At 59.4% G+C, this 27,989-nt stretch overlaps 1 protein-coding gene across 3 annotated transcripts; it reads right to left on the reverse strand.

Moving 5' to 3' along the window:
* Positions 1-3,796: 3,796 nt before the first annotated feature.
* On the reverse strand, positions 3,797-27,989 carry LOC123281652 (aminopeptidase N-like). 3 transcript variants are annotated; one of them, XM_070495170.1, is made up of 21 exons: positions 27,885-27,989; positions 20,614-21,440; positions 20,053-20,195; positions 19,807-19,946; positions 19,244-19,370; positions 19,005-19,159; positions 18,632-18,745; positions 18,404-18,547; positions 18,188-18,253; positions 17,992-18,057; positions 16,272-16,447; positions 15,931-16,010; positions 14,375-14,508; positions 14,187-14,242; positions 13,167-13,314; positions 9,843-9,934; positions 9,262-9,372; positions 8,979-9,146; positions 8,073-8,213; positions 7,570-7,651; positions 3,797-4,368 (listed from the first exon to the last, which is right to left on the reverse strand). In XM_070495170.1, the coding sequence occupies exons 2-21, from the start codon at positions 21,219-21,221 to the stop codon at positions 4,216-4,218; spliced, it is 2,904 nt and encodes a 967-aa protein (XP_070351271.1). In that variant the 5' UTR covers positions 21,222-21,440; positions 27,885-27,989; the 3' UTR covers positions 3,797-4,215. The 3 variants fall into 3 exon arrangements, with proteins under 3 accessions (XP_070351271.1, XP_070351275.1, XP_070351282.1); XM_070495174.1 differs by lacking the exon at positions 27,885-27,989 and adding an exon at positions 26,972-27,089 and having other exon boundaries at positions 20,614-21,444; XM_070495181.1 differs by lacking the exon at positions 27,885-27,989 and having other exon boundaries at positions 19,807-19,925; positions 20,614-21,353.

Genomic DNA, 27,989 nt, shown 5'->3' on the forward strand with positions numbered 1-27,989 from the left:
GCTGCCAGGGGGTTTGTCATCCCCCTCTCCAGGTTACACACAGCAAGGAGACGGGTCCAGGGAGCGACTGCCCTGGGCACATGTTCCATTCCGCTCTCACCTGCCGTGTAGCGTGGGCATGCTGTGACGCCTCCCTGAGCCTCAGTGTAGTGTCCTCAGCTCTGAGGTGGAGACAGGAATGGGCCCTATGGCTCCGGGCTCTCAGCCTTCGCTCATGGTCACTGCCCAACACGCAGGAGCCAAAGAGAGTCACACGAGCTGAGAGGGGACGCAGGCCTGTGCTTCCCTGGCCTGGCTGTGTGTTGAGCCATCTGGCTCCAGGGTGCCCTGCTGAGGGTGATTCAGTGCCTCTGGGCCTTGGGGGTGTAACAGGATCCCCCAGGGCTCTGAGCCCCCACCAGGTTGGGGTGTGGACACAGAATGACCAGTAGCCGTTCAATGAATGAGAGGAATAAGGTGAGTTTTACTTGAGCCAGGGGGAGGACTAGAGCCGCGAGGCCTTCTGCAGAGAAGAGGGAAGGGTTCCAGGGAAGCGTGGCTTTCAGGACACTGTTGTGTCTTGTAGAATGGAGAGCATACGTTCAACACACCCAGGAGACATTTTCAATGTTTCAAAGAAGTATTTACTTGCAAATGAGCAGGTCAACGTGACCTGATGTGGGGAAGGGAAAGGCATTAATACGGGGAGCATTACCAATGGGGCGAGGGAGGGGAGGGTGCACTGCTGTCTTCAGAGGGTGTGCTCTCTGATGGTTACGCAGGTGTGCAACGTGTGTTTGATAGACTTCTTTTTGTTGTTGTTGAGGAAGATTGGCCCTGAGCTAACATCTATGTTGCATGTGGGACACTGCCACAGCATGGCCTGGTGAGCGGTGTGTAGGGCTGTGCCTATGAACCCTGGGTCACCAAAATGGAGCAAAACTTAACCACTATGCCCCCATGACAGCCCCATAAGCCAGGCTTCCTTAGTTCAGGCTGCATCAGTTTGAACCCCAACAGTTACCCCATATTCCTCAGAATATATACCATCTTCTTCACCCCTCATTTCACAGGAGAGGACAGACGCCCAGGGAGGGGAGCAGCTTTCCCTCGCCCCCAGCTAGGTGCGGACACCAGGCCCCTGACTCCCTGTCCAGTGCTCTCTCCTTCCTGAGCAGACCCGAGGTCTCGGCTCCACGTCTCACGGCATCTATGCAGAGGCAGACCCGAACAACCGCCCGTCTGCCTCCTCTGGCTCCTATCTGTCTGCGGCGAGTCCTTACAGGGGCAGAGAGAGGCACTGCCTGGTCCAGTCGCTGACGGCCACACTCCAGCTCTGAAGCCCGGCAAGGGCTGGAGTGGAACCAGGAGAGTCCTGGCCTTGCCCAGCAGCGGCCGGAGCTGAGCATCTTCTTGGACTTGGCGCCTAGTTCTCCCGGCTCCCTCCAGAGGCCTCCCCAGGAGGTGCCAAGGCAGAGCCCAGAGGCCACCCTCCCCCAGCTGGAGCTTCCGGGGACATCTGAGATGCTGCTGGAGTGAGGGGGCAGGCCCGGGGCTGGGTTATTCTGTCCCCCTGTCCTCCCCTCCGGGAGGGAGGCCCACCCAGGCCTCTGGGGAGCAATAGCCTCTCGCCTCCATGCATGGCTCTGTCCCAGGCCCCTGCTCTTGGCTGCTCCTCCCTGCTGGGGGCCGGGCAGGAGAGGGAGAGGAGCTGACGCTGGTGCCCTGCTGGGGATGCCGGGTCTGCCCACACCTTCCTGGGGACCCCGGTCACTATCCCTAAGAGACTGCACATGGGCTGAGTCCCTCAGCCAGGCCTTCCCTGGACCCTGTGGTGTAGAGGTCGTGCTTCCTGAGGAGCCTCCCAGAGGCTGGGGAGGTGAGAGGGCCTGACACCACAGAGCCTCTCTCTGGTCTTCCGGGCTCGCCTTTCCCTGCTGGCCCTGAGCCGTCAACCCATCAGCAGGCAGAGCCCTGGGCAGGGGGCAGCAGCCTGGGTTCTAGTCGGCTCCTGCCCTGCGAGTGCCCTGAGCAAGGAGACAGGTGGGTCTCTGGCTCTGCATCCCTGGGGACTGGTTTTCTCCTGCTTCTCGGGGCAGGGTGTGATGAAGGCCCGGCTGTGGGCTCTCAGGCGGTGTGAACACGAGTGTGGATGTCACAGGCCTGGCCGGCTCCCAGTGGAGGACAGGCTTCCACTCACATGTGGGCTTTGGAGCTGGGGTCTCCTCCCAGCTCCACTGAGCTGTGGCTTCACCTCCCCAGCTTCAGTTTCCTTATCTGCTGAGATGAAGACTGCCCTTATCTCCAGGGACTGTTGAGACAGAATGTGATAATGTGCATAAACGCTTGGCCAGGTGCCAGGCACAGAGGCTGGGATCCCTGCCGACTCTTCTCCCTGGAGGCAGCCTTCCCCAGAGACCCTAGATGGCGGGCTGGCTCCTCCCTGAGCCGGGGCCACCGGAGGGGGCCTGCCCTGTGGTCCCCATAAGGTCAGGTGCCAGCCACAGGCCGCTGGGCACTGGCGACAGGAAGGGCTGGCCCAGGGGCCTGGGCTGGAGGGAGCATCCTGGTTGGGGAGGGCTCCACCCCTGAAGCATGGCTGACCCCGCCCCCTGGCCCGCCCCCCTTTGATGCGCAGAAGGGGTAAAAGGGGAGGAGCCTGCAGGCCCCAGATACCCTGCTTCTCGCAGGGGGCGGGGCTGTGAGGGAGGAGCGCAGGCAGGGCCTTGAGCCAGGACACAGGGCTGAGGAGGGCAGCACCCAGCTCTCCTGATGCCTCGGGCTGTGCATCCTGAGATTCATGCACCAACCCTGTGGTCAGTGGTCTTCAACCGAAGCCCGGGGGTTTGGGTCACTTGCCCTGAAACGGTGGCTGAGCTGTGATCTGTAACGAGGCCCCTGGGCTCCAAGACTCCAGCCCAAAAGGTCATTTTGGTGTCAGTTGGAGGTGACCCCCGGGCGCCCTGTTGTCTCTCTGGCTCTCTCTCCCTCCCACCAGCCTCGGAGGCTCAGCTGGGCCTCCTGGAGCTGAGGCTGAGGTGAGCTTTCTATAACCGGCTCCAATGCCAGGAAACTACCACCCAGACCTGTGTGGACCACAAGGCCTGTGGGTCCCAGCCTTCTCAGAGTGGCCTGGCCTCTGGCTGCCCTGGGTGACCTGGAGGGAACCTGCCTTTTTCTGCACACCAGCCTTGAAAACCACCAGTTGTCAAATAGGTATCTCCCCCACCCACCAGGGATTCTGGAGACATGGTGGGACGTGCCCCTGCCAGTGAGCCGTCATGCCAGGCCTGGGACGCAGGGCCTGCTGCCCCCCTGCCAGCCCCCTTCTCTCACTGCCCCCGGTGTCCCCGGTGTGCTGCTGTGGTGCAGGAAGAGGGGCCTAGCCAGAGCCCAGCTCGCTCGCCTCACCTGAGGGGGTTGCAAACCGCAGCTTCTGGGACTATGGACACTCCTGCTTTCTGGAAAAGCACTCACTCTGCTGTCAGGACTGGCTCTCTGCCTGGCATCCAGCCCTGGCTCTCCCTGCTCCACACGGGAACCACTGTGTCCAGTAGCCAGCCCCCCTGCCCCCACCAGGGTTCCCCAGCATCAGCATCTCAAGCCCGCCGTGGAATCTGGGGGAGATGAACACCACAGGCAGACCCCACCACACCGGCGTCCTGTAGGAAGGACCAGCGGGCTGGGTGCTTCTCCTGTCCTAGGCTCCCTGGGGGTCCCAGGCCCCCCAGTGGTTCCCATACACTCCAGCCTCCCTCCATCCCGCTCTCCCCAGCTGTGGTGCACACCCACCCTGCCCCACTTTAGTTACTTGTCTGAAGCTGATCCAGAAATCCTTTATTTACATTTTCTCTTAGACAAAAATATACAGATCTGCTGCCCTGTCGATTCCTCAGGCTCAGGGTCTTTACGGGAAGGTGGGAGGTGGGGCAGGCAGCCCCATAGCTGTCCTCGTCCATCGAGGACTCCTGCTCATCTGGCCCTGGGGCGGGGCTTCCCTGAGATCAGCCCCAGGGTGCTGGGGTGGGGCTGGCATGAGGGGCAGGGCTGGGAGGTGCTTGGACAGTCTGGCCAGCAGGACTGGTCCCACAAGTGGAGAGAACGTGGGCCAGAGCCGTCGTCCCTGAGGGCAGGACGCAGGTGCCTCAGGCTCCAGCACTGGGGGCCCTGCTGCGGGCCCCTGGGACAGACGCACACGGGCCTCTCACACGGGGCCGGGTGACTGTGGGGAGAGGACTAGTCGCTGTGCTCGGTGAACCACCGGAGCACCTCGTCCTTGTTCTCGTTCACCCACTTGATGTTGGATTGGGTCTTCTCCAGGGCTTGCTCCAGAGCCCGCGTGCCGGAGCCAAAGCCTATGTCACTGTTGTCCGCCTGGAACTTCTCCAACTGCCAGGAAAAGGGAGAGTCTTAGCCACAGGCGGGGTCTTCACACAGCCCGGAGGAGCGGGCCGCCCGGCCTGCGTCCTCCCTTCCACATCAGCCCCCTCCCCAGTCCCAGCGGGGACCACGGTCTGTTCTCCAGGACAGGAGCCTGCGGCCAAGTCCTCATCTAGGGCAGCGGTGGGAGATGACAGCCCCGGGGCTAAATCTGGCTCCTCGAAGGGTTTGCCCTTCACTGATGCTTCTTCACGGAGTCGACCTCACTTTGAATTGAATTGCAATCTTGATCCCGTCCAGGTAGGAGAGGGGGACACATTAAACAGACACTGCAAGGACGCTACCCGCCACATTCAGAATGCGGCCCGTTCCAGACTACAAATGGCACAGTGGCTTCAACAAATAAATGGTTTTTTTTTAAAAAAAGAGATGTTACAGACTGAAAGATATATTAGTACCAGAGGTTGTCCTCAGGGCAATTAGGCAAGAAACTGAAATAAAAGGAACCCAGGAAGGAGGAAGTAAAACTCTCTCTATTTGCAGATGACGTGATTGTGTATACACAAAACCCTAAGGGATCCACAAAAAAACTATTAAAACTACTGTATTTGGCAAGATTGCAGGATCATAGAGCAAGATACAAAAATCAGTTGTATTTCTATACACTAGCAATGAAACATCTGAAAATGAATTTAAGAAAACTGTTCTGTTTCCATAGCAATGAAAACAATATAGTACTTAGGAATAAATTTGACAAAAGAACTGCTATATGGGTATGCTGAAAAATACAAAACATTGCTGAAAAAAATTAGGAAGGCCCAAATAAAAGGAGAAAAGACCCAAATAAACCTGTGTTAATAGATTGGAAGATGTAATATTATTAGCATGGCAATACTCCCCAAACCCATCTACAGATTCAATGCAATCTCTATCAAAAATTCCAAATCCCTTTTCTGCAGAAATTTGCAGAATGTGATCCTGAAATTCATAAAGAAATGGAAAGGACCAAGAATAGCCAGACAATCTTGTGAAAAAAAACAGCTGGAGGGCTCACACTCCCAATTTCAAAACTCACTACAAAGCTACAGTAATGAAGACAGTGTCCACTGGCATCGGGATAAACAGAGGGATCAAGGACATAGAAGTGGGCCCAGAAACCAATCCCCCCTTTATAATCAACTGACTTTCAACAAGGGCGCCAAGACCATACACTGGGGGAGAGAACAGTCTCTTCAAAACGGCGCTGGGACAACTGGATGCCACCTGCAAGGGAAGGAGGCTGCACCCCTCTCTTCTCCACACACAAAAACTAAGTCAAAACTGATCAAAGTCCTGAATGCAAGAGCTACACTGACAAGACTCTCAGGAAAAGCACGGGTGTGACTCTCCACGACCTTGGATCAGGCAACTGTTTCTGAGACATGACACCTAAAGCACCAGCACCAGCTGGACCTCCTCAAAATTGAAAACTTACGTGTATCTAAAGATACTATCAGGAGAGTAAAAACAGAGCGCACAGAATGAGAGAAAATATTTGCAAATCACGGATCTAATAAGGGCGGAGTATTCAGAATATATAAAGATCTCTTACAACTCAACAATAAAAAGACAAATATCCCAATTAAGAAATGGGCGAAGGATTTGAACAGACATTTCTCCAAACAAGATACACAAATGACTAATAGGCACCTGCAAAGATGCTTAACATCATTAGTCATTAGGGAAATGCAATGCATAACCACGATGAGATACCACCTCCTGCCCACTGGGTTGACTATAATTCAAAAAGAAAGAAAATGAAAATAACAAAGAAATTGATTGGACCCCTCATACATTGCCAGTGGGAATGTAAATTGGTGCAGTCACTTTGGAAAACATTTTGGCAATGTTTCAAAAAGTTAAACTTAGAGTTACCAAATGACCCCAAAATTCCACTGCTAGGTGTATACCCAAGAGAAACCAAAACATATGTTCACTCAAATATTTGTATGTGAATGTTCATAGCAGCGTTATTCATAATAGTCAAAAAGTAGAAACACGCTAACATCTATCTACTCATTAATGGATAAACAAAAGGTGGTACATCCATACGGGGGAATATTACTCAGCTGTAAAAAGGCATTAACCTGCCACAACGTGGAGGAATCTTGAAAACACTGTACTAAGCGAAAGAAGCCAGACACAAAAGGCCACATAGCATATGATTCCATTTCATGAGATATTCAGTAGAGGCATGTCCACAGAGACAGAAAGTGGAGTAGAGGTTGCCAGGGGCCGGGGACAGGGGAAAGGGGAGTGATCACTAATGGATATGGGGTTTCTTTTTGGGGTAATGAAAATATTCTAGAATTAGATAGTTGTGATGGTTGTACACCTTCAAAATATACTAAAAGCCACTTAAAATGGTGAATGTTATAATATATGAAATATATCTCAATTTAAGAAAATGACAGGGGGCCGGCCCCATGGCCGAGTGGTTAAGTTCTCATGCTCTGCTACAGTGGCCCAGGGTTTCTCTGTTTTGGATCCTGGGAGGGACATGGCATCACTCATCAGGCCATGTTGAGGCAGCATCCCACGTACTACAACTAGAAGGACCCTCAACTAAAATATAGAACTATATACTGGGGGATTTGGGGAGAAAAAGCAGAAAGAAAAAAGAAAATGACAAATCAATCTAATGCAATAAGTTAACTTCGTTTGGCTTCTGATTGAAACATACGTGTCAACTGCAAAAAGAATTTTTTAGAAAAACAACTTAGAGAATTTGAAAATGGCCTGAGTATAAGATGGGAGGAAGGAATTGTTGATTTTCTTGGGTTTGCTAATGACAGTGGGGTTACGTTTAAAAAGTTCCTTTGTTTGAGATGTGACTGAAATATTTACAGGTAAAATTACATGATATCAGTAATTTGCTTGAAAATCGTCCACCCAAAAAAAGTGTTAGAAAATGTTGATAATTGTTCGGTCTGGGAATGGATCCATGGAGGGTCATTATATTATTCTCTTTACTTTTTGCCTACAAAAAATTCCAACGTGAATCTTTTTAATTGAATTGTCACCATGCAAAACGTCTGGACCTCCAGCCGCCCCTGTCAATGAGGAAGGCCTGGCAACACGGAGCCCAGGCTCCCCCGTGACCAGGTTTGGGGGAGCTGAATGGCGGCCCCTCTAGACTGGGGTGGCGCCCCAGAGGCCAGGGCTTCGTACCTGCTTCAGCTCATACTCGGTGGAGAAGCGTCGCGTCACTCCCCGGATGAGGTTGGAGAAGGAGAAGGACCCTCCACCGTAGCTGCAGGGCGGGGAGAGAGAGGGACCGTGAGGAGGCCAGGGACCAACGCTCAGTGATGGCAGGCGACACTGAATCCACACAACTACGCTGTGACTGTCCCCGTCTTGTCAAGGAGATGAGATGACACACCCAAGGAGACACCACCGGGGACCTGAGCACAGGTCGGGCTGCAGTGTCCCCGCTCCCATCTCTGCAGAGAACAATCCCACCGGCCTGATTCTTTCCCCCACGTGGGAAAAGGACGGCCTGGACCCGCCCTGTCTTCAGTTCCTGCCCCCCAGCTGACCTCCAGCTCTGCTAACTTCTGACCGCTCCTAGGCAGTGTCCACTGCCCCCAGCCCTGTGATGGCCCGTGCACACAGAGGACCCCGGGCCCCCCAGCCTTGGCACACACGTCTCCCGCACGCTTCCACAGACTCACTCCAGAAAGAGCTTCCTCCAGTTGCTCTGGATAAAGTCCCAGGCCAGAGTTTGCCCCACGACGTTGTTGGCGATGCTGATAATGGTGGAGGTGGCGTCCTGCTTCCGGATGAGGTCGGGGTTCAAGGTGTAACTCAGGTACCTGTGAGGGCAGGGTGACGTGTTAGTGACCACTTCCAAGGGCTGCCATGGGACTACTGGAGAGAACCCAGGACGGCGAGGGCCCTGCCCTCCCCACTGCCCTCCCCACATCCTCTCAATGTCCCTTCACAGAGGGGAGAGCTGAGGACTCCTTGGTTCTACCTCCCTCTTGTGGATGGGACACTGAGTTCCCTAAGCGGGGTCACTGGCTACGCCAGGTGTCATGGCCGACACGACCTGGTGCCTGATAAATATCTGACGAGGAAGGAAGGAAGGAGCACTGGGCCTCGAGCCCTGCACCGTTTGGGCGGCCCCTCCTGTCTCTGACGCTGAGGGTGGCTCCTCTGTACTGGGGCCCAGCTGACGGCACATGAGGCACGCAGTGGGAGCAGGAGCCCTCGTCCACGGGCTTGGGGAGCCAGCTGGACGTCCAGAAGGACTCAGGTCCAGCTGCACCGGAGCCCTCGACAGACAGGGAGACTGAGCTGCTGTCAAGTAAAGGCTGAGAGGCTGCAGGAGGTAAAGCGCAGGACGCGCATGCAGACCTGGCTCCTGTCTCCACTCTCACTGACTGAAGCGTGCGGACCTTGGGCAAGTTGCTTTGCTTCTCTGAGCCCCAGCGTCTTTCTAATGGGGAAAGTCCTGCCCCACCCGCAGGTTTGTAGGACCCCAGGAACGAGGTGTGGAGGCCTGGCTGGTGCCTGCTCCTCCACAGCGGGCCCCTGATCCCGGGACGAGGGGACTCCCCCGCTCGCCCGGTCCTCACCTGTTGAGGATCCAGACCTCGGTGCTGCAGGCCAGGCCTGTGCGGAGCTTGTCAGCCTCGTTGACCAGCGTGGCATTTCGGAACTGCTCCCAGGCGAAGTCCCACTCCCTCTCGCCACCCCGGGCGATGGCTTTGCAGTAGACAGTGGAGCGCAGGTTGGGGTGGATCCTGGCGTGGGGGTGGGGGCGTCAGGGCTGGAGCAGCAGTGGGGAGGGTGGGGAGGGGCTGGGGAGGACAGGGTGTGGGCTTGAGGCACAGAGGAAGGTCGAGGGGACACACTCACGGGTTATTATCGGGGTCTCCCATCCACTGGGCGAAAAGGTTTGAGACCAGATCCTCACACGCAGAAAGCCCGTTGGAGCAGGCGGTGTTGATGGTGTTAATCTCGTTGTACCTGCCCAGAGGTGACAGGTGGTCAGCATGCCTGGCCCCGACTCTGGCAAAGGGCCCCCTGCAGACACAGCTCCCAGCAGGGCGCGGGGCTGCCAGTCTGTCTACACTGCAGCCCACTGGGCCTTCTGGGGTGCCCCGATTTGCTTTGCGCCTTGGGCCCCAGCTTCCTTGGTCCTGAAGGCAGCCCAGGGACACAGAGGGGCCTGCACAGGCTCCAGCCCCAGCTTCAACACCTACAGTCTGAATGACCAAGCTGGTGAAGGGACCTCGGAGTTTCCAGTCTGGTCCTTTGTACAAAGAGGCCAAATGGGCTCACAGGCCCCACAGAGCCTCAGTCTGGGGTGTCTCCCTGGTGGGGGTGTCTCTCTGCAGGTGGCCCTGGTCTGGCCAGGAGTCAGGAGCTCCAGGGGAGGACCCTGCCAGGGTGGCTGGGCCACCCGTGCCCTCCAGACCAGGAGAGGTCATACTCACTGGTCCATCAGGGTTTCTGGGCGCTGAGTCCAGTTGCTGGTGGTGGTCTGGAAATACTCGAAGAGGGGTTTGACCTGCTTCTGCAGGTATTTCTGGGGAAAAGAAAACATAAACAGCTTCAAAGGGGGCCTGACCTGCCTGCACCCCACACAGCCTCTGACGTGGTCGGGCCCATGGAGCTGCGGCTGATGGCTGCAGAAGCAAAGAGGCCAGAGAGTCCGGCCTCACAAGGCCAGGTGTGCCCGCAAGAGCCAGCCCTCGGCCAGGATTCGGATGACTGCCCCGAGGTTCTTTCTCCCCAAAGCCTCTGTCCATTCTAACACCCCACGTCTACGTGTCACCATTCTTACTGTAGTGTGGGACCTACCCACCCCCTCACCCTCCCATCCTCCCCACACCCCGCCGTCTGATCACATCATCATACATATTCCGCAAAACACAGAAAAGCATGGGCAGAGGATAAGACCGCCCGGAGCTCACCAAAACGATGATTTCCGAATTAGGGAGTCCACCCCTTTGTTTCCCTGCTCTACCTGGCACGTCTACAATGCTGCCCGCTGCTCTTTTTACCTGGCGTTGCACGGTAAGCCCCACCCACATTATTAAGATTCTTTGCGGATGGCTTCCACGTGGTGGATGGTCACGTGTGCCAACGGGAAGCCACTTCCATTTGACAAAGGAGCAAACCCCCAAGAACCAAGAGAACAGAAAGGGAAGGACAGCGGATGAGAGGCTGCACAGTGTGGGAGCGGAGGGCACACAGCAGGAGACGAAGGGACCAGCGGAGCGGGTGGGTCTGTGCCACAGCGCCCAGCACCCATCTCGGGGGATGGGATGGAAGCAAGACTAGTGGGGACAAGCTCAGAATTAGAGGGACGGGTCGGAGTGACAGGAGCGATGCAGGGCTGCACACAGGGCGATGGAGTCTCAGTCCATAGAAAGAATAATTAAACCCTGAGCCCCCCTTCCCTCCATGCAGCACCCTTCCTTGCCCTCATCATGGGCCAGGCTGATGAGAGAGGTGAGAACTGGGGTCGCCAAACACATGGGAGGGTCATTGGGCTGCAGAGAGGGCCAGAGGGGAAAGCTCACACGGGAAAGGCGCGACCGGTTTCCTCCTCCACTCTGCTCCCAGAGTGTGAGAACCACCAGCCCCATCACAGGACAGAGGCCCACCCTCTGCAGATGCAGTGCTCTCAAGGGAACACAATCACAGATACCTTTTTTTTTTGCTAGGGAAGATTGGCGCTGCTAACATCTGTTGCCAACCTTCCATTCATTTATTTTTCTTTTCCTCCCCAAAGGCACATGCAGCACACCCCAAAAGCCCCAGCACACAGCTGTATATTCTAGTTGTAGGTCCTTCTAGTTTTTCTATGTGAGCCACCGCCACAGCAAGGCTATTGACAGATGGGTGGTGTGGTTCTGTGACCAGGAATCAAACCTGGGCTCCTGAGGCAGTGAGAGCACTGAACTTTAACCACTAGGCCATGGGGCTGACTCTCACAGACACTAATTTTGAGGGTCCTCATGAGGAGGGACTTGGCCACCCCATCCCCCCACAGCAAGACCCCCATCGAGAAACTCCCCTCCCCACGGGGCTTCCAATTGCTCTTTCCTGCCTCACGCTCACATCCCAAGGGGCAGCTCAGCCTCCCACTTGAAAGGAGACCAAACACACAGGAGAAAAGGAAAACCGGGTAAACGCCCCGGGACTTCAGAGATGTTGCAGAGGACGCGGGAGCCGGGGCCAGCACCTGGATTTGAAAAGAGGATCCAAGAAGTGCAAACGGTCTGTCAGGAGGGGTGGCGAGCTGGGCTGAGGGCGCGTCCCCCAGGGCAGAACAAAACGTCAACAAGCTGGAAATGGAAGGACAAGAAGCCTGGAGGACCAGCGTGAGAGCAGGAGGATGGAGGACCAGGACCAGAGAGAGAGACCCGAGACAAAGGAGGGGAAGAGAGTGTGAAGGAGCCACGGAAACGTCATGACTGAAGAGCAGGCGGCTGAGAAACGCCCAACATCGGCCGCCCAGGTGGGAGCAGAGCCCGCTGCCTCCAGGAGGGGACGGCCCCATTCAAGGAACGGAAATGAGAACGTCTCCGGGCTTCTCAGCAGCAACACCAGAGGCTCGACGTGGGTGGAGCAGGACCTGAACTTTCTGAGGATAATTTCCAACCCGGAACCTTCTAAACCCAGGACACTGTCAATCCAGTGGGAAGGGAGAAGAAGACGTTTCAGACAAGCGACCTCAGCAAGCCCACCTCTCACGAGCCTTTCCCAGGAACTCCTGGGGGACGTGCGCCCCAGGAAGGGGGAAAATCGAGGAAGATGTCATAGATTCAGGAGAGAAGAGAGGCAACCCGGGAGAGCCTCCCAGCATGGGAGCCGAAAAGAAAGTTCTAGAAAGTTCTAGAAGGGAGCTAGGGACAGAGGGCTCCAGGAGGGACGCCTCCAGGAAAAAGCAAAGGGATGCGACATCTGATACCTTCGCACAAGATGTGTGAAGAAGGAAACATGACCCTAGTCCTCATAAGGCTCAGCAGAGGAGGATCTGTAAACAACCACGACGAATGAAGGCTGATTACCGCTTTCACAAACGTCGTGACTTAGCTGCATCAGGAGGATGGGGTGGATGCGAGGAAGGCAGGTAAATGAGTTAGAAAGAGTTAAACCTCACTCCCATCATACTTCATCTACCATACTAGGAAGTTAATAAGTAATGTGAAAATAGTCTAAGAAAACATGATCTCAAGTGTGATCTCCAGGATATTCCATCAGACCGATGTGCTAGTGTCCTTAACCAACAGCAGCTGTTGGACATTCGTGTGTTTCTGTTTCTTTGTCTTTTATAAACAGCGCTGCCGTGGACATCCTCGTGGGTCTGGCTCCATCCAGAGCAGGCGAGTTTTCCTGGGCCCCTGGCACGGGCTCACCCCTGCCTCTCAGCGTTAAGGCGCCTCCACCCCCTCACCTGGGCCTCACCTCCCAGGGGCTGCTCTGGGCTGAAGACGGAGCCCAAGGCCACAGCTGGAGAAGGCCAGGCCACCGCCCCAGCCCAGCCCATGTCCTGTGCCTCCTGAAAGTGCTCATTCCCCATCTGCCAGCTGAACGTCTGTGTCCTCCTCTCCTCCTCCTTCCTCCCCTCCTCCCCTCCTGGAGCCTGAGCCCTCCAGCCCTCTGTCCCTCTTGCCCCCCCACGACAGGCTAAGCCGCCCTCAACAAAGGACGGAGTGTGGTGCCCCTCGAGGGCTTCCACACCCCGGGCGAGATTTGCACCAGCTCCCTCGCTGCCACTGCAGAGCTGCCCCGCGGCCACCGCTGACCTGCATGGGGCCGTAGACCTCGGTGCGGTCGAACATGAGCTGGAAGTAGCTCAGGCTGCTCAGGGCCGCCTGCCAGGGGATGTACTCTGTCTCTCCGCTCAGGAAGAGAGTGTTGTTCAGCGCCAGCGTGACAGGGACCTTTTGGGCACTGGGGACAAACAGAGTCAGCAGCCCCGCCCAGTCCAGCCCCGCCCTGTCCAGCCCCACCGCGGGAATGCCAGCCCCGTCCTGGAGCTGAGTCCCTGAGCCCCAAGCGAGCAGCTCCAGCGGTCATGGGGTGCGGGGCCTGGGGGGTGCCGCGGATGCTGTGGGTACCACCAACCAGGCCAGCCCAGGCCCTGCCCTCACCCACCGCCAGTCACCTTCAGTAAGGAAAGTGAGGCTCAGCGAGGTGAAGAGACTGCCTAATGCCACACCGCCCGTAAGAGACAGAGCTGAGATTCCAAAGGACCCAAAGGCCCTGCTCTTTACTCTGCCCGCCTCTCCTCCGAGGGGCTCAGGCCTTGGGCCTCCCTCCTCCCCCTCCTCAGGCCGTCTGTGCACATTTGTTCACAAATGCCACGTCTATGGGTGACATCACGCCTGTCAAAGAACTTAGCACCTCTTAGGAACACAGTAGTTGCTCAATAATGTTTGCTTATCCATTCTGCATCTCCCCGTCCTGTCCTACCAAGAATGTTAGGACTTAGCACGGCAGCCTGGCACTCAAGCGGCCCTCAGGCAGAGCCTGCTGCCCTGGAGGACATGTGGTTTGGAGCTAGACAGGCCTGTGTCTGGCTGTCACGGGCCGCGGGACCTCAGGCGAGTACTTGAACTCTGGGACTCAGCTTCCTTACTAGGAAGGCGGGCTGGAACACTAACAGTCTCAGGGCGAAGGGTCGAGGGGGCTGGAGCTCGGGGAGCCGCTGCGTGGTGCCTGGCCCACGGGAAGACCGACAGGAGGGGGCCCTCACTCTGGCTGATGTCACCAGGCCCTCCACTGCTGAGCCAGGCGGCGCCCAGGAGGAAGAGGGCTCTCACCTGGCCAGGTTGAAGGCATCGTAGATGACCTGCGCACGATTGATGACGGGGATGGCCTAGGAGGGCAAGAGAGCATGTGACCGCAGGGTGGCGGTGGGGGCAGGGCGGCGGTGGGGGCAGGCCCTGCCATCTGGTGCCATCCTGGAGTTGGGCCAAGGCAGGGGACGGGGTCTGGTAGTGACACCCACCGACAGGTCTGTCTGCAGCTGAGTCTGAATCTTCCTCCAGTTGTCCTCGTCGTAGTTCACCTGGTAATAGCCCGTCACGTTGAGGTTCAGCAGGACCCACTCGTCCCCTGTGGTTCTGAACAGCTCGCTCTGGTCTGCGGGAGAGTCAGAGCTGGAGCGGCTGCTCAGGAGGCCCAGGTGGGTCCTCGGGCCTCCTCTCTCTGGGCCTGGGCAAGGCAGCCTCCTCTGCAGCCTGGCGCCCAATGGCCCTCGGCCCCGGTGATGCTGAGGAGAGGGGCGGAGGGTGTGGGGCTCGGCTGCCAGGCCCACCTGCCTCTGGCTGGCCGGGGCCCTCAGACAGACCACAGGCTGGCTCGGAACCTCAGTGCCCGCCCGCCTCCCACGGGCCGGAAGGTGACAGCTGCCTGGACACCTCTATCGGCACAGCCTGGTCCCCTGAGAATCCCCTCCCCACTGCCCCTCCTCCTCCTCCTCCTCCCCTCCACTGCCTCTCACTCTGTCTGTCTCTGTCTCTCTGTCTCTGTCTCTGTCTCTCTCTCTGTCTCTGTCTCTCTGTCTTTCTCTCTGTCTCTGCCTCTCTCACTCTCTCTGCCTCTCTCAGCTTGTATCAGCTCTATCACACCCCAGTGGCCGAGCGGGAAGCCCAGGCAAAGCCCCCTGTCCTGTCAGCCCTCGCCCTTCCATCGGCCCTCAGCGCTCACCCTCATGGCCCCCTTCCCTCCTTTCTCCTGGCTGCCAGAGGGGAGCCTGCCACCCATGCAGGTCAGACCTAATCATTTGCCCACCTCCCTCCTGGCCAACTTCCCTGGCCTGAGGACACAGCCCCTGTGGCCTGTAGCCTTCCAGGACGTTAGGCGCCAGCTTCCCCTTGAGGGTGCACCTCTGCCCAGGCCCCCTCAGGCACACGCTCTCTCCCACCTCATTCCCCTGCAGTTGCCATTTCCTCTGCCTGGGGTGCTTTTCTCTGCCACCATTAGTCTGGATGACTCTGGTTCTTCCCCTGAGACTCAGCTCGCCTCCTCCAGGAAGCCTTCCTTGACCTGTCCGTGGAGTGGACTCTCCCCACTCCAGCTCGCTGCCACGGCGCCCCATAGCCCAGAGGCCTCACAGAGCTCCAGAAAGCACTCCGCCCAGCTCTGGAAAGTTTCAGCTGCCCCTTCCCTCCATCAGCAGCCTTGGCCTGACAGAGGACGAGCCGCTCTGACCTCAGATTCCTCAGTGCCTGGGCTCAGGGCTGCTCACACTCTGCGCTGGGCACTGATTAAACAGTTCCCGTGGATGCTCAACTTTAATCCTCACACAACTCCATGGGATAGATATTATTCTCAGCCCCATTTTATAGATGAGGAAATGGACATCAGAAAGGGATGGTAACTTGCCCAGGGTCACACAGCTGGGCAGCAGCAGAGTAGAGGTTACACCCAAAGAAGTCGGCTCCATTTGTTGAATGAAACCATGAAGGAAGGCCTGGCTGAGGCCCGCCCCGACGCCCAGAACATGGGCAAGGAGCTGGGAGGGGGTGGGGGCTGCTGTGCACTAGGGCGGGGCTGGCTTACTTTGGGCTTCGCCCTGCAGCCAGTATTCCTCCTGCTGTGCACCATTTCTGATGGATGAGATGGGAACAATCCACAGGTAGCTGCAACAAGAGAGCCACAGGCCAGCTGGTGGGAGACGGCTGCTCCTGGCCACCGCCAGCAGATGGCATCCCTGCCCAGGCTCCCAGAGTCTGCCCTACTCCAGCACCAGGTGGCAGTCCTTCTGGCCCCAGAGGGAGAGCCCGCCTGCAGCCCCCGGGCTGGGACCACAGCAGGCCAGGCCCTGGCGGGGTCGGGGGCCCAGAGCCACTGCCCCTCCGAACTGTGGCTAGGACACCTGCTTAGTGACCCCATCTGCTCACTTGAACTCTGAGGGGCGGGTGACGTTGGAGTCAGGGTCAAGGAGGAAGTGCTGCTGGGAGATGTCCCCTGTCTTGGTGTCCACGGTGATGAGGGGGAAGCCCATCTGCAGGATCCAGCGGTCCATGATGGTGCGCACAGTGGCAGGCAGCCTGATGGCAGTTTGGTTGTCCACAGCCTGGGCAGAAGAGATGGGCGGCCCTCAGTGGACCGCCTGCCCCCCGCCCCGCCCCACCCAGGGCCACCCTGCAGCCCCTGGCCTCCCCCGACTGCTGCCCTCTGCTGGGAGGCAGTGGAGGAACATGGGGCCGAGGGCAGGAGCCGAGAGCGTCCCAGCCTCCGGTTCATCCCATACTGATGAAAAAAATCCATGGGTGCCCATCCTGGGCCCCGACCTGAGGTGGGTGCGTGTTGGGAGGGGCACCCTGGCTGCCCAGGTTCAGCCTCAACAACCCTGGGGAGAGGAGACGGAGGGGAGGGAAACCAGTGTCCTTGTCACAGGCCGGCGGGGGGGGTGGTGCCACCGTGGTGTGAGGAAATTGCTCCCAGGCAGGGTCTGGGGACAGGCCTGGGGGGGCGTTACTGTCTTCTCTCAGCTTTTCCCACGCACGTGCATTGCTTTCGTAATAGCAACAAAAAGCTAAGGACATCTATCAGTAACTGAGAAAGTGAAACGCTCAGAACAGGGCAAGAGAGAGGGAGCAGAGCAGGGCAGGGGGACACGCTGAGGGTGGGGGGCTCCGGGGCTGCAGAGACAGGGCTCAGGGACAGAGGCAGGGTGGGGGTGCTGCAGGGGCACCTGGCATGGAGGAGGGCTCAGCTCTGGGGAGGAGGGAGCAGGAAACCAGGGCAGAGCAAGGAAGACAGAGGCCCTGGAGGGAGCACAAGGCAGTGAGTGCCCCCTGTCAGCCGGCTGGGGCAGGTGGCGTGGGCACCAGGCTCAGGGCAGATGCAAGCTGGGCTGGAGACCGGCCAGGAGGGCCCTGGAGCCCAGCTGTGACTCTGTGACGAGGCCCTGGGTCCCCCTCTCTGGTCAGACTGGCCGTGGAGCCTGAGCATCTGGGACTGGAGGGACGATGGCAGCAGTGGGGGAGAGCTGGGGAGGAGGTCTGGGGCCCAGGGTTCTGGGGGTCAGTGGGGCTGAGGAGGGCCACAGAGAAGGGGCGGGGACAGCTGTGAGGGAGCAGAGATGCCGGGAGACAGATGCGCAGACCCCAGCCCCAGGAGAGGCGGGGAGGGAAGGCAGGAGGCTGGAGGCGGGCAGAGGGTGTGCCCACCGACAAGGAACGCTGGGGTCTCAGGGCACAGGAATACAAGGTGGGCCTGGAGGAGGGTCAGAGCTTGCCGAGGGTGCTGGACTGTGCAAGGTCGTGCCCGGGAGGAGCCAGTCCGGGCACAGGGCAGCTGCAGTGCTGCTGAGGATGGACGGGCTCCCAGGGTCCTGGCAGAGGAAGGCTCGGCCCGTTCCCACCTCTGTGCTGGGGCCTCCGTGGCCCCTCCTGAGCTCCCACAGCGGGAGGCAGGCTGCCTGCCCAGGCCCTGAGCCCTGCCCTCCCACAGCCCTTCAAGGAGCCCTCGCGGCACCCAGTTTACAGAGAAGCACCCAGGCTCCCACCGCCGGCCCGGCTGGTGAGCAGCGGAGCTGGGCTGTGATGCACCAGCCACCCCGAGACCTCAGTGTCTCAGGGCCCAGCACGCAGCTCAGGGCGCGCCGGTACCCACCTTCTGCAGGTGCTCCCACAGGTCCAGGTAGGTGGTGCTCTGGTAGGAGAAGGCGTGCAGGTAGGACTGTGGGGAGACGGGACATGGTGAGGGCTGGCTGCGCCTCGGTGCTGCACTCAACCTCCATGGCAGGGGCTCGGGGACAAGGGTTGGGGCCGGAGGAAGCCCCCCTCCAGGGCTGGCCGGGAGTACTCACCGCCAGGCCCTTCTTGAACAGCTCCTCAGTCAGGAAGTCGGACAGCATCCTGAGGACCGAGGCTCCCTGGGGGAGGGGGCGGCTCAGAGGGCTGTGCTGAGCGAGCAGAGCCCTGTGCCCCCATCGTGCCAGCACAGATGCTCCTCCGCGGGGGGAGTCCCTCCTCCCTCCCCACACCCCCACTGTCTCAGGACCAGCACCGAGGCTGGGCAGCACCTTGTTGTAGGCGATGGAGTCGAACATCTCATTGATCTGTGCCGGCGTGTTGACCTCATCAGCGGGGGTCGTCAGTGGGTGGGAGGAGGCCAGCGCATCCACGGCCATCACAGGGTACACGTCGTTCACCACGATGAGGTCTTTCTGCAAATTGCTGCAGCCGTCAGGAGACAGGCCGGGAGGGGGTGACCCGGGCTTCACCCACACCCCCAGACCCCGCAGACTCACCAGATTCCAGGTGGGCTCTGCGTAGTCAGCACCCAGGTACTCCACATAAGAGGCAAAGCCCTCGTTCAGCCACAGGTCGTTCCACCAGGCCACGGTCACCAGGTTCCCAAACCACTGCAGGGGAGGGAGGTCAGCCTGCCAGCCGCTCTGGCCTTGTGGTCACTAACAGTGCCCAGAGCTGCCATTCACTGTGGGCCCCTACGAGCCAGGCACGGGCTCAGGACTTCCCCGACGTCAGGGTGACTCCTCCGTGCTCCGATGCCCAGTGGGCCCTCCTCCCTTCTCAGCGGCCAAAGGCAGAGCCAGGACTGCGCCCTCTCCTCCCAGAGCCCCTCGGTGTCCTCCTCTGCCCTCCGCACGATGGGGCGGCTACCTGGTGGGCCAGCTCGTGAGCAATCACGGTGACCACGCGCTCCTTGTTGCTGCTGGAGGAGGAGAGCGGGTCGAACAGCAGAGAAGTCTCCCGGTAGGTCACCAGCCCCCAGTTCTCCATGGCGCCGGCGTTGAAGTCAGGCAAGGCGATCTGGTCTGGGGAGACTGGCCGTTGGCAGCGTGGCCTCTGGGTCTGGAGCCCCATCCACCACCCCCCGGTGCACAGGCCCCATCACTCACCGGATTTGTCAAGTGGGTAGGGTGTGTCATAATGTCCAGCGAAGAAGCTTAGGATGGGGCCTGTCACATTCAGGGCATAGCTGCCCTGGCCCTCCGCAGTGGCGCTCGGCCGAGCCCAGATCCGGATCTGCAAAGAGGATGGACGTGGCTCAGGGCCCCTCTACAGTCCTGGTGCAGATGGCCCGAGTCCCGGGGCCCGGCAGGCTGGCGGGGGGCACCAACTAGGTTAAACTGGGAGGCCTGGTCAGCAGAGGAGAGGCTGGGGCCCTCTGAGGGGCTCTGAGTCCTAGGGAGGAGCCTTTGGGGAGTCACAAGGGTCAGAGCCACCATCGTCTGGTGGCCGTGAGCTGGGAACAGCCGTCACGAGTTGGGACCCATTTTTCAGAGGCAGAGACTGAGGGTCAGAGAGCTTAAGACTTTGCCGAGATCCCTACCCTCAGAGCTGGCATTGCATCCTGGCACTGAACACCTCAGGCGCTAGGACAGGGCTGAGGATCAACAGGACTACCCCTCAGGCCAGGACCATGCCATCCAGGGGAAGACGGGTGGGCCCGGGTCTGTACCAGGACGTCATTGGGCGACTTCGACTCCACATACGTGAACTCGCTCACGATGAAGACCAGTAGGTATGTGGACATAACAGGCGTGCTCTCAAACTCGGTGATGCTCCAGTTGGCGTCTTCTGGAAGTGGGACACTGGGACCTGGGCATGGATCATCCAAGTAGGTGGGGACGCACCGCCCCCACCAGGCACTCCAGCCCTGGTCTCTGCTTCCCAAGGCCGTGAGGCCCCGGACAGCACCGCTCACCTCTGGGCTGCATGTTGGACAGGGCCGTGAGGTCTCTGGGGTGGATGAGGGTGATGTTAAAGCTGGCCTTCATGGATGGCTCGTCAAAGCATGGGAAAGACTTCCGGGCATCTGAAGGTGCCATCTGTGTCGTGGCCAGCACCCTGCCCAAACAAGGGTATTAGAGGCTGTGCCGGCAGAAGGCCTGCACCCAGTGGGGTGGAGATGGGAGAAGGGGGGCTTTAGGGTATTGCTGGGCATGCAGAGGAAGGGGTGCACAGAAGGCTGTTCCGGCCTAACCCTGCCCCCCCTGCCACAGCTACTGGCCAGACACACCCGCTGACTATGGGGGATCAGAGCTCCTCTGGACTCAGGGTCAAGGTCCTGGCAGGCTCCATCCCCGTATTAGCTGGGAGACCTTGGGCAAATTTCTCTCCTCTGAGCCTGCAGAGGGAGGGATGGGCCAGCCTAGGGCTCCAGAAGGTTCAAAGGCCTGGAATCCAAGCCCTTCCTTGGCCCTCAGGCACCGACTCTGCCTCCACATCTCGGATCTGCCCCCGCCAGGCCGGCCCCTCCACTTACTTCCTGACATCGCCATCCATGTACTCGCTGCGGTAGAAGCCTGCCAGGTCATCAGCCAGCTCCCCCTGAAACTTTGTGTCCATCTCGTACAGGCTGCCCGCCTCCAGTGGGCCCTTGAGGTGCACCACCAGGTACTGGGTGAGCTCCACCAGCTCAGTTCTGTCGATGTCGGGGGGCTGGGCGCCACCCACACCCCGCAGGACCACCCTGTGCTCCTCGGTGGTGGTGTAGTTGAGCTGCTTGCTGTGGATGATGATGACGTCGGTGGGCTCCTTGCAGGTGAAGCGGACAGTGCTGGAGCCCGTGAAGATGTACAGACCCTGCTCACTGGGGGTGAGGTAGGGCCTCAGGGTGACGTTGTAGGACTCTGGCACCAGTGTCTGGGGTAGGCGGTATCGGTTCCACGGCTGGCTTTGGTCCAAGGTGGTGGCCGCGGTGGTGCTGGGGCTCGTGGGGGGGCTGGTGCTGGCCGCAGTGGAGCTGGCAGCATTCTTGTTCTTCTCCTGGGTGTACACCACAGACAGAGCAACGATGGTGCACACGGCCGCCACGCACAGGACGATGCCCAGGATGCCCAGGGTCTTAGGAACGAAGAAGCCCTTGGCCATGGCTGGGAGAGGGAGCTCGGGGAGGCTGAGGGCAGGTGGGGACCAGAGCCACCTTGGGCCAGGCTTATATCCCCAAGGGGGAGGAGCCCCACTGCCTGAAGGCTGGGCAAAAATTAACCAGGGCTCAGACAGGCGAAGGTCACTGGACTGGGCAGGGGCACGCTCTGCCCAGGCTCAGGAGTGGAGATCAGGGAGCAGCATGTGGACTGCGGCTCAGGGCTGCCTGCTGGGAGCAAACAGTGTTAGGTTACAGGCTGCTGGCTGTCCAGGGGCCAGCCCCAGTGCAAAAGGGCAGGGAGCAGGTTTCGGGCCCAGCAGATAGAGGGAGCGGCCACGTGGCGTTGGTCAGCCTGCAAGCCCAGACAGTGGGGACAGAGGCAGGAGGACCGAGGTTAGAGTCAGGGAAGCACTTCCCAGGAGCTCAAGGGGAAAGATGCAATGACCAGGAGAGTCGTCGTGTGGCTTGGTCAGGAGCACACTGGGCAGCCCGTGGTGGGAGCCTGGAAGGATGCCCGGGCTGCTCAGCGATGCGGTCCTAGCCTCCCTTGCATCTCCCAGAGGAAGGAGTCCCCCTCCAGCTTCCCCTCCCTTTCCCTCCCTGCCAGAACTTTTCCCTCAATTATCAGCTCACTGAGTCGAATAAAGCAAGTTGTTTCTCCTTTTTTTGTTTCACAGAGGAGGCTGGGGGAGGATTAACCTCTTCCCAGTCGAGACCTCGGGCTGATAACTTTACCTTTCTGAGACCTCTCTCCTCATCAATAAATAGCAGTATTCCCCTCTCACGTGTGTTCAAAAGATCGAATGAGAAAACATGAAATGCCACACAGCAGAAACGAACAATCGGTCCCTTCTTTCTCAGAGCTCAGCCTTTGCCTCTTTTCCGATTGTGGTAGAAATGAAGACACCGTGTAACGTAGTCAGTAAAATACGTCCTCACAGGAGAACGATGCTCATCGTCACCCTTGCCATCCAGCAGCCCAGTTTCCAAGGACTTGACCCGGCCTGATCCTCACCCATATCCAAGTCCCCGTCCCCTGATCTGGCCATGTCCTCGGGCAAAGCCACTCCACTGTTTATGTGGACATTGCGGGACCCTCGTCCACTCCCCACTTCCACTCGGGACCCCGCAAACCTGCTCGCCACACAATTGGGTCATTTTCCACCACTGCTTAAAACCTTCCTTTTGCCGGTAGAATCCAGACCAAATACTCTAAAGGGACCCAGAATTCAGCGGCTGTGAGCCTGCCCACTTCCCAGCCTCGTTCTCACCATGTTCCCCTGTGTCATGGCACTCCAGCCACTCTGGCCTTCATCCAGCCCTTCCACCACAGAATCTTTGCACGTGCTGTTCCCTCCACCTGGCTCATCTTCTCTCCCTTGTTGCCTTGGTTAATTCCTACTCATCTTTCAAGTGCGTCTCAGAGAAGAGGCCTCGACCTCACTGACCTGCTCTAGCCCCATGAGCTCCATCAGCACCACAGACCTCTTCTTCAAAGCCCCATAATGCAGTGCAGTTTCCCATTTGATCCGTGTGGTGATGACTTGAGTCCTGACTGTCTCCCCCACCACCTGAGGCCCCGCGAAGGCAGCTCCTTGGCTGCTTCTGCCCACCAGCACTCGGCACAGTGCCTGGCTCGCACGCAGCAGGTGCTCAATACACATCTGTTGCGTGAAGGCACACGCGTGTGAATGGGGAATGATATATGAGTGAGTCGGGTCAGGAGTGGCTTCTTATCCAGTCTCTCTAGCCCCTGTCCACTCCTGTCCCCACCACCACTCTTGCCCTAGGAGAAGCCTCTGCCCCCTTCTCAAGCCTCCTGCAACCACGGCACACAGGCCGCACTCTTGTTGGAGCCACACACATCTCAGGTCCCATCTGGCTGCCCCGTCAGCTTATCAGGTCCTAGGGACCAAGCTCGTCCACCGCTCCCTGCCCTGGCTTGGGCCTGCCGTCCTGACCCTGAGGGAAGGCTCAGTGAGTGACCGCACGCAGGAACGCAGCGCACACACAGATGAACTCATCCAGGTACAGCTGCAGAGGGATGACTGCCAGCTGTCATCCGGCCAGCGGAGGCCAGGGGCTGAGTGCAGGGTCTTCAGGGGGATCCTGGGTGCCCACCCTTCCGACTGAGGCTGCTCTGAGCCCTCGGCATTTCCCTCCTTCTCTCTAGAGACCTGCGCACAGGGTCCCAGCCGGGGCAGCGTGGACTTCCCACTGCAGTGACTGGCAGCCACCCCCGTCAGGCCCAGACTGTTGGTCAAGGGGCATCAGAGGGAAGCCAAGTGCCCAGGAAAGGGATCCAACTCTGGCATGGTGACAGGGACCAGCAGCACCCGAGGGTGACGTAGCATGTGCCCCCAGTCCCACTCTATCAAGGCCAGAATTTGCCAAGGGAGCTGTCTTTATGGTGCCCCTGTGGGCTGGCACCCAGGGGCCATGCCTCCCCAACCCCAGTCTCCCGTGTCCCTGACTGGGCCCGCAGCCCCTCCCATCTCTGCATAGAAAGATCCCCAAGCCGCTTGGCCTGATCGCTTCTCCAAACAAAGAAGGAGGCCCTGCCTCGCCCACCCTGGGCGCTTCCTGTTTGCCTTGGATTCAGACCACGGGCCCAGCTGCCTGGAAGCTTCACCCTTTTGGAAAAGGCCTGTGGTCTTCAAAATTGGCGTGGCATGCAGCCCACCGCCCCGTGATGAGAGGTCCCTGCTCCGGGTGCAAGGCCAGCCCTGGCTGGGACGCAGAGAGGGCATGCTCCGCAGCCCCCACCTTCTGTGCTCCTGCACAGGGCCCGCCTCCAGCCCTGGCCGTGGCCCAGGCCTGGCCATCTTCACACCCCTCTGGGCAGTGGTGGCAGTGCTGTCCTGCCCATCACCCAAGCTCACCACACCCCTCGGCAGAGGCATCTTCCTCTCCTGCTCAAACCTGGTCTCCAGTCCTCGCTGCCTGTGGAGGGAAACCTCAACTCTGGCTAGAGCCAGAAGACTTCCGTGGACTCGATCCCCTGGCCTCTCCTCTTCCTAGTGCCTACTATGGCTCCAGCCGCTGGCATTTCCCCAAACCCTCTGGGTTTTTGCATAGCTCTGTGTCTTTACTCATCCTGGTTCCGCGGCCAGGAATGCCTTTCCTCTCTCTCCTGTGAAAATCCTACTCATCCTTCAAAACCCAGCTCAAATATCACTGCCTTCTCATACATGGCAGCCCCCCTCCCCTCTGTGCTCCCCTGGCCTCCGGTTCACACCTTTATCACAGCACTTATGAAAAGGACATCTAGGTGTTCAGAAGCCTGCCACCAGGCCGAGGCACCTGAAGGGAAGGCTCTGTGACTTTGTGCACCCCTCCAGGCCTAGCCCAGGGCAGGAACCAGATAAATGTAGGCTAAATGCGTGACAGCATCCACAATCCTCGCCATGGCTTACAGGTCCAGCCTGATCCAGCCCCCAGTGACTCTCTGGTCTCATCTCAAGCCCTCTGCCCCTGTCGCCCTCTGTGCCCCTGCCCCGCCCTCAAGACCACCACACTCTTCCCTCCCTCTGCCCCCTCAACCCAAGCTGCTGGAAAGCCTTTGTCTTTGCCTCACCTACCGCCCACTCATCCTGGAGGCTCACTACACTGATGCCGTCCCTGGACAGCCCTCCCAGCCCCCAGGACTCTGAGTGCCACGGGGGTGGCATCCTCCACACCAGGAAGGACATAGGACACAGCAGAGGGCCACACACACTCGTGGGATGGACGCATCAGTAGGAAGATGAGAGACGGCAGGTAAAGGCGGGAGGCGCAGTAACTCCGAGCCCGGCTCCCAGGACAGCTTCCCCACACACACACGCCTCCCTGGGCCCCCAGACTGTGCACACGAACCACCTTTGAGAGCTCTGCCCCATGTGCTCCTCCTGCACATCATTCACTGAGTGCTTTTCTTTAAATCAATTCACCGCCTACTCTCCTTCTGAGCAATAGTGACCAGGAAATCATGGTTGGGCATGTTGTTATATTTCCTCCAATAAACATGTCAACTCATGACTGTCGGTTTAAATCTATTCCTCTAGGTGGCCCCTAAAATCACCCTGAATAGCTGCCCCCACTTTGGGACTCACTCTCCATCCTCTATGTCTCTGGGACGGTGTCACCTGCAGACTGTCCCAGGAGGGGCTTTCTGCAGGTCAGCAGAGTGTATGCGCTCCTCCTCCTGTTGGGCCCGCGATGGGGAGACGCTGAGCACCTCCAACCCCGTCTCGGCTGAAGCAGCCTCTCCGCGGGTGTTCACATTTCTGCCCTGTCTGTGTTTCGGTCCAGAGAACAAAAGTTCTCCTAAATTTGAAAACAATTAAGGCTGACAGCAATGATGCTAGAGAACATTTAAGTCATAGCCACACGTGTAGAAGACATGGATCGAGTAGAAAAAGGCAGCTTTGTCTCAGAGGTGGGGAACTAGCTGCCTTCTGTGCAAACGTGAACCTGCCAGGAGCTGGGTGGGGCTGTGGTGGGAGAGCCAAGGGCCAGAGGAGGGCAGTCAGGCCACCGCCCTGTGATCCAGGCCCCTGGCAGACCGCGGGGCCTGGAGATGCTGCTGGTCACCTCATGCAGCTTCCCCCATCGGCTGCAGGGCTGGGCCAGCTGGGAGCTTCGGGACACCCTGAAGCCACCTGTCTGCTCTGAAGGAGCAGTGAGTGGGGGCGAAGACAAGCCTGGGGTCCCAGCACAGGCCACACTCTGGCCCCGCAGGCCCTGGCCTGCTCCCAGGCTTCTGTTCTAAAGCCTCCACCCACAGCTTCAGGAGGCTGGGCCTGGGCCAGGCCCCAGGGTGCTTCCTGTGGGAGCCTCCAACTTCGTCCCTCCTGTGGGAACCTCAGGAGGCGCCGATGGGAAGTCCGCTGCTCTCTGGCCTCAGCCTCCTGAGCCCAGGGCAGGGCGCTCAGGAGGGAAGCAGCAAAGGGGCCCTCGTGGGGCAGGGCGAAGACAACCGGCCGTGCAGGGTCCATTCTGGGCTGCAAATCCTATCTGGCAACTTCCATCTGTGTAATTTGAGCACCCACTAAGTGCCCCCCCGAGATAATCACCACCATGTGGCTACTGAGGAAACCAAGGCAGAGGGTAAGTGATGTGCCCAAGGTCACACAGCTAGTTAATGGCAGGTCCTATAGCCTTCACTACACATGCCTCGGAAAGCACCCTCCACAAAGCCCCCCACACTGTCTACTGCACAGTGCTCAGGGGGTTAGAGACGCGGGAGGAGACGCACGCCTTCAGCACGCCGACATGTGATAACAAGTCACAGAAGCAGATCTGGGCAGGATGGAAGGTCTGACCATCTTTGAGAGGAACTGGGTGTCCCTTCTTTGGAATGTTCTAGGCGCACACTAAGGGGCATGGAGAGGGCGTGGCTGCTGCGAGGAACAGCTGGGAGACTGGAACCTGGTGGAAGCCTGCTTGGGACCTCTGCAAACGGGCCAGGAACTCCACACCCCCAGACCAGGCCCAGGAGCTGCAGGTGGTTCTGGGAAGTAGAGCTTCTCGTCAGCAGGGGAGCGCTGGGGGCTGCCAGACACAGGCCTGTGGAGGACCCTCAGCCCCTTCCCACGAGTGGACCCCCACACAGCTCCCCAGAATTCTTAGCCAGAAAACTCTTGAAGCAAAGGGGCTGGAGGACTTGGCTTAAGGGCTGTGGGAGTGATGAGGGGCTGGCGCCCCATGCCCAGAAGGCCCCCGGGGAAGCAGAGAGAGGCGCTGGGCTGCCTCCCACTGGGGGGCCTGTTACCCGATCTGTGAAATGAGAGCAGCTCTCCCAGCATCCTTCCTGCGATAGGCCAGCCCGAGATTCCAGGGCTCCTCAGGACATGGGTTGGTGGCGAGGTCTGACATGGCCCAGGATGCCAGCGCGCTGCCGGGAGGGAGGAGTCGAGAGGGGGCGTTGCCTGGCTTGCCCAGCCTGCTGCCCTGGCTGACGGCCAGTCTCTGGTGGACTGGAACCCCACTTCCTCTCGGCCTCATCCTTGTTCTTGTTCCCCTACTGGCCCAGGTCTGCTGCCCCTGCTCAGAACCAAATGACCCAGGGGCCCTGGCTGAGCCTCACCTTTTGCAGGTGAACAGACCGAGGCCCAGAGAAGCCCGGGGCGTCTAGAGACCCGGGGACTAAGCCTCAGTGGGCGCTCAGGTCGGCCTGGGACCAGGGCTCTGACCACGCGAACCACAAAACCCGGCCGCTGAGGTCCCGGGCTCGACCGGTCCTCCACCCCCTCAGATGCCAGTGGGACGGGGTCCGCGGCATCCGCGGGGTCTCTCCATCTTTCCTCCCCAGAGGGTCTGCGCACCCGCCCCTGGGGCCGCTTCTCCATGTGGGAGGCCCCTGACCGCTGACAGGCCCACTGGGGGCTGCCTGGGCCGCGACATTGGAGCGGGATCTTGGCCACAAGAGTTCACCGCACCCAGTGGGACGCGGTGCGCCCACCCGGGAGGGGGCGTCGGCAGCAGACGTCGGGGCTCCGCACACGCTCGCGTCCAGGTCCCTTCCCGACCTCGGCGGCGCCCCCGGACCGCCCCACAGCCCCGGCGCCCCCCGACTGCCCCGCAGTCCCGGCGCCCCGCGACCGCCCCGCAGCCCCGGCGCCGCCCGACCGCCCCGCAGCCTCCGCGCCCCCCGCCCGCCCCGCCGCCCCGGAGCCGCGCTCCACTTGCCTGCGGCCGTCCGCGTGCTCAACCTCGGCCGCTCGGAGCCCCCTCCCGGGACGAGGAGCCGGCCAACCACCGCCACTGCCCCACCAGGACCTGACTCCTCC

This window comes from Equus asinus, chromosome 2 (assembly GCF_041296235.1).
Source record: "Equus asinus isolate D_3611 breed Donkey chromosome 2, EquAss-T2T_v2, whole genome shotgun sequence".
NCBI classification, from domain to species: Eukaryota; Metazoa; Chordata; class Mammalia; order Perissodactyla; family Equidae; genus Equus; species Equus asinus.

Bases quoted from the DNA above. Each gene is read 5' to 3' on its own strand.
- LOC123281652 (XM_070495170.1), bottom strand. From the start codon at position 21,221: ATGGCCAAGGGCTTCTTCGTTCCTAAGACCCTGGGCATCCTGGGCATC. The intron at 18,254-18,403 runs GTGCTGCCCAGC...CCCCTCCCCCAG, and splicing joins ACTCCATCGCCTACAACAAG to GGAGCCTCGGTCCTCAGGAT. The intron at 9,935-13,166 runs GTCAGCGGTGGC...TCTTTTCCCCAG, and splicing joins AGGTCTACGGCCCCATGCAG to AAATACCTGCAGAAGCAGGT.